The following is a 5,029-nucleotide window of genomic DNA, read 5'->3' as shown; positions in this document are numbered from 1 at the left end:
CCTTCAAATAAATATTAGTATGGGGTGAAATAAGATTTAAAGTTTATGCATATAATTTTGTATATAATATTAATGTGGACACGTCTTTTAACAAATTTAACTTAATGTAGCATAATGTATAATGTTAGCGATCAAAGGTAGGTCATGGGGAGAACTAATGCTTATGGATAACCTACGATCGAATACTGATGTTGTGTATAAGAATATATATCATTAGTGACTTTAAATTCTGATCATAAAAAGTATATATTTAATAATGAAGAAGGGAAAGTGTGGAAGTCAAATGAAATGGAGAGATCCTTTTGGTGGGGGAAGTGGGGGGAGAATGATCAGTGTCGATAGACAAGGGTTTTAGAGCTGCCGCCCATAGTCTAATCTGTAATAAAGCCACTGCTAATGGTCAAAGGCTTCACTACTTTTCCCCAATAATGCCTACTCCCACGAGTCCATCACCAATTTCGTGTAAGCCAAGCAGTCGTGTCAAATTAACTTTTAAAAAGTTTAATGGTGGAAATCGATTTCATAAATTCTTATTTGGAAGGCCCCGTTTACTAACTCCCTTCCTTTTCCCTTCTCTTCTCTCCCCTTACTTTTACCTTTCTCAAAAAACATCAAATTCAAAACATTCTTTTTTTTTTTACTTTTTATATCACATCAATAATTTTTTTTTATTATTTAATTAAAAAAATCCACTACAATACAAAATTTTTTCACTTTTTTATATAAATTCTTTCTACTTTATATCACATCAATCACTTTTTATTTTCACACAACAAAAAAATTCTCACAAAGGGAAAAGGAGGGAATTACTAAACAGGGCTTCATGTAAAATTTGTGAAAACAGCATTTTGTTTGGTAGTAAAGTCACTGTCGATAAAGTCCAACGTACTCTTTCTCCATTCTCACGGAAAAAGAAAAAGAAAAAAATTTGAAACAATGGAACGCTATCAAATGCCATATGCCATGCACCAATCTTGTTCCATCAATTTCCGTGATGATCTATCCACCTCCGTTCAGATTCGACCGTGACGTAGCATTCAAGACGAGCCCCAGGTGATGAAATCACAGTAAACATCAGATAGGCACCTATGGGCTATGGCCACAACCCCACAAGTTGGGGCACAGAGTTCAACCAGCAACGTCATCTCATATCATTTCACTAACGAAAAGGATAATACTATTTAATAAATTGATATATTATGATTATCAAATAAATGAAATGACGTGAAATAATTACGGTATAATTCTTAACATAATTTTTGTCAAATTTTATTTACATGAAATAAAATGACCTAGCATTTTCTTCTACATTGGTTTCATCGTTCGAAAAAAAATAAATGAAAAAATAAAATATCACATAAATAAAGTTTGGCAAGAAAGTGTACAACAATTGTTTTGGGGTAATGAAAATTATCATTTGAATTAACAAGAGCATGTAAATAAAAAAATTAAAATTAAAATTAAAATTAATTTTTATTGTCAAGTTGTTTTTATTGTAGAAAAAATGTATATCAGCCTACTAAATAACATTTTTCTTAAAAGAAACATGCTCTACCAACCTAGATATCTACCTTATCCTTTTATAAGTAAGCCTCACTTTGCACATTTGCATTCACATTTCTCTCCTTGAGCATTTCCATGGACTCCCAACAACCCCAAAAAGATCCCCACAAACCCTCATCCGGCAAGTTTCAGGCCAACATCATAGCCAAAGTGAAAACCAATCTGGTTTTCCGATCGAAATGGGCCGAGTTGAACGGTGCAATGGGGGACTTGGGCACGTTTATACCAATAGTTTTGGCCTTGACTCTAGCAAATGACCTTAACCTGGGCACAACGTTGATATTCACGGGAATCTACAACATTCTCACCGGTGCCATATACGGCGTCCCTATGCCTGTCCAGCCCATGAAGGCCATTGCAGCCGCAGCAATATCTGGGTCTGATTTTGATGTCCCGGAAATCATGGCTGCCGGAATATTGACCGGAGGGATTTTAATTGTTTTGGGTGTCACGGGGTTGATGCAGCTAGTGTATAAGATAATTCCTCTATCTGTTGTCAGGGGAGTTCAGCTGGCACAAGGCTTGTCATTTTCACTGACAGCCGTCAAATACATTAGAAAAGTTCAGGATTTTTCTAAGTCCAAGGCTGGACATAATAGGCCCTGGCTTGGCTTGGATGGGCTGGTCTTGGCTATTGTTTGTGCTTGTTTTATTGTTATTGTTAATGGCGCAGGTCAGGAGAAAGAGGACGATGAAAGAGAGATTGGTGGTGTTTTAGGTGATGATGAGGATCAAAGACATGGGATGAGGAAGAGAAGAAGAGTCAGAAAAATAATCTTCTCACTTCCTTCAGCTTTCATGGTGTTTTTGTTGGGTGTGGTTTTCGCTTTTATAAGAAGGCCTAGAGTGGTGGAAGACATTAGATTTGGACCGTCCTCTATTCAAGTAGTAAAGATATCAAAGCATGCATGGAAGGAAGGGTTCATAAAGGGTACGATTCCTCAACTCCCCTTGTCAATGTTGAATTCTGTGTTCGCCGTCTGCAAGCTGTCGTCCGATCTTTTTCCGGGAAGGGAGTTCTCGGCGACATCGCTGTCGGTGACCGTCGGGTTAATGAACGTGGTAGGGTGTTGGTTTGGGGCCATGCCGAGCTGCCACGGAGCCGGCGGGCTAGCCGGGCAGTACAAGTTTGGTGGGAGGAGTGGCGGGTGCGTGGCCCTTCTTGGTGCAGCCAAATTGGTCTTGGGTTTGGTATTAGGGAGCTCTTTGGTGAAGATTTTGAGCCAATTTCCTGTTGGGGTTCTTGGGGTTCTGCTCTTGTTCGCTGGAATTGAGCTTGCCATGGCTTCAAGGGACATGAATACAAAGGAGGAATCCTTTGTGATGCTTCTTTGCACAGCGGTTTCCCTAGTGGGATCAAGTGCTGCGCTTGGGTTTGTGTGTGGGATTGTTGCTCATTTGCTTCTAAGGTTAAGAAATATTCTAAGTAAAGATCATTAATTAGCCAAGCTTTTAACATGGTTTGTAATCTTGTAACCGCTCAAGCAAAAAGGATCCTTGTTTATTAATTGCTCTTGTAAATGGCTGAAACTGCTTTTCAGATGAGTCCATGAGTTGCTGCTTGCTTTGTCCTGCAAGCCTACATTTTAGTCCCCACCTGCTATGATCAATAAAAAGCAACCATATTCCGTCCCATGCCGGAGAGTGAAGATCTACGGTGTTTGATAAAGTTTTTAGTAAGTGTTTTAGTGTTTGGTTTGAAAAGTGTTTTTGATGTTTTTTAAATAGAAAGAAAGACTCGTGCAAAGGTGTTTTCTCTCTTTTCTTTTCTGCTGGCCAGCTTACTCATTCTCCTTTATCAGGCTACTCAAAGCACTTCAAATTAACTAAAGAATTCAACCGAGTTTTCCTATTAATTTGTTTCATTCCCTTGAAGTAAGATTGTTGGTCTCACCAAATAAAGAAACGTAAAGAATGTGAATAACGACAGACAAATTTAAATGAGAACCCAATGCTTCATCATATATCTTCTTGATTTTGTTATAGTGATTTGAAGTAGAGATGGATGCTGACACCCTAAAATTTCCTGTCTGAATTTTGTAGAATTTGGGCACGGAATTCCACCGGGACCACCCCCCCCCCCCTTCTCATTTCTAGTCCAAATTTTATGAAATTCGACCAGAAAATTCTAAGGGATCCCCATCCAGTAGAGATGGAATAATGTTAAAAGTCGCTCTTGTGTCACTCCAAGAATGACGTGGCTTTTAAAATTATTATTGAGCTTGTAATTGATCACTATTAAATTTTGATCAATTGGTGATTTTAAAAGTCATATCATTTTTGGAGGGATACAAAAGTAACTTCTAGAATTACTCATAAAGATGGGCCTTTATTACATTCATGATTTTATTGGTTGCTTGATCTGTCCAGCCTTAAGAGTACTGGCAACTAGTAAAAGGGAAAAATAAATTAATTAATTAAAAGAAAAAAAAAAAAAAAAAAGCCACCAAAGGGGGTAAGGCAAATGCAAGTGACTTGTTAAGATAACAAAGACCAATTCATTTGGGTGTCATAGATCTCCCCTGGATTGTTCCTTAAGCCAGATTCAATCTACGCACCACATTCTTTAATTTAAAGCTCCTATCATGCCTTTTGGAGGAAGAAAAAGGGATAGTCCTTGAAGCACTTCAAAGTAAATGGCAATCTCTCTTTCTGAGTTTTGCCTCATTAAAGATGACACCTGTAAATCAAGTATCCTCCTCAGCAACCATATATTCTGGCCAGTTACATTATGTTTGACCATTTGCTACCCCAATGGGAAACTCTCAACAAATAAAGTAATCGAAAGAGTGAAAAATCTTCCCTGCTTTATCACCACAAAAATCCCATCACGTGTTAAAGCACTCGGACTCTTGTCAAAGAGTCCGAGCGCTAAAGGTCTCTTATCTTCAACCAAAGATAAGAGATAACTTCTAAAGTTTGAATTGTAAACAAACCGGTTAGACTTAGACTAGAACTCTAACCGGTTATATTTGTTTAGATCATAATAGGTTTAAAATTAAACCTATCCTTTAGTGTAATCCTATTTCTATGTAAACTCTCCTAGATAGAAACCTTCTCTATCTCAAACTTTTGTAATCAGGTTCTCTATATATACAAGTGCTAGCAACCAGTGTAAATCACGGTTGAAATACAATTCAGATAAATCTTTTATGGTATCAGAGCTACTAAAAGACTAAACGTCTATCCTCTTTCTTTCTTTCTTTTTCTCCTTCATTATTCAATGGCCGAATCTAGTGTTACCGCTGATTCCACCTCTGCTCAACCCGCTCCGATCTTCAATATTCCGCACATAAATCATTCTCCCTCAATCAAGCTAGCCAAGGACAACTATATGGCCTGGCAGTTTCATCTTCTGGCGTATCTCCACGGTCAAGATGTTTATGGCTTCATTGATGGCACGATTCCTACTCCTGCTCAATTGATTGTCAATCCCACTACTACTTCTGGCTCTCCTGCTATGATT

At 37.9% G+C, this 5,029-nt stretch overlaps 1 protein-coding gene across 1 annotated transcript; it reads left to right on the top strand.

Moving 5' to 3' along the window:
- The first annotated feature begins 1,573 nt into the window (after window positions 1-1,573).
- LOC133871260 (molybdate transporter 1-like) lies at window positions 1,574-3,198 on the top strand. Its single transcript, XM_062308662.1, has one exon. It carries the CDS (start codon window positions 1,639-1,641, stop codon window positions 3,001-3,003), a length of 1,365 nt encoding a protein of 454 aa, XP_062164646.1. The 5' UTR covers window positions 1,574-1,638; the 3' UTR covers window positions 3,004-3,198.
- Window positions 3,199-5,029: the final 1,831 nt, after the last annotated feature.

This window comes from Alnus glutinosa, chromosome 6 (genome assembly GCF_958979055.1).
Source record: "Alnus glutinosa chromosome 6, dhAlnGlut1.1, whole genome shotgun sequence".
NCBI lineage: Eukaryota > Viridiplantae > Streptophyta > Magnoliopsida > Fagales > Betulaceae > Alnus > Alnus glutinosa.
The sequence above is the reverse complement of the archived record's forward strand: the minus strand, read 5'-3'. Positions and strand labels throughout refer to the sequence as shown.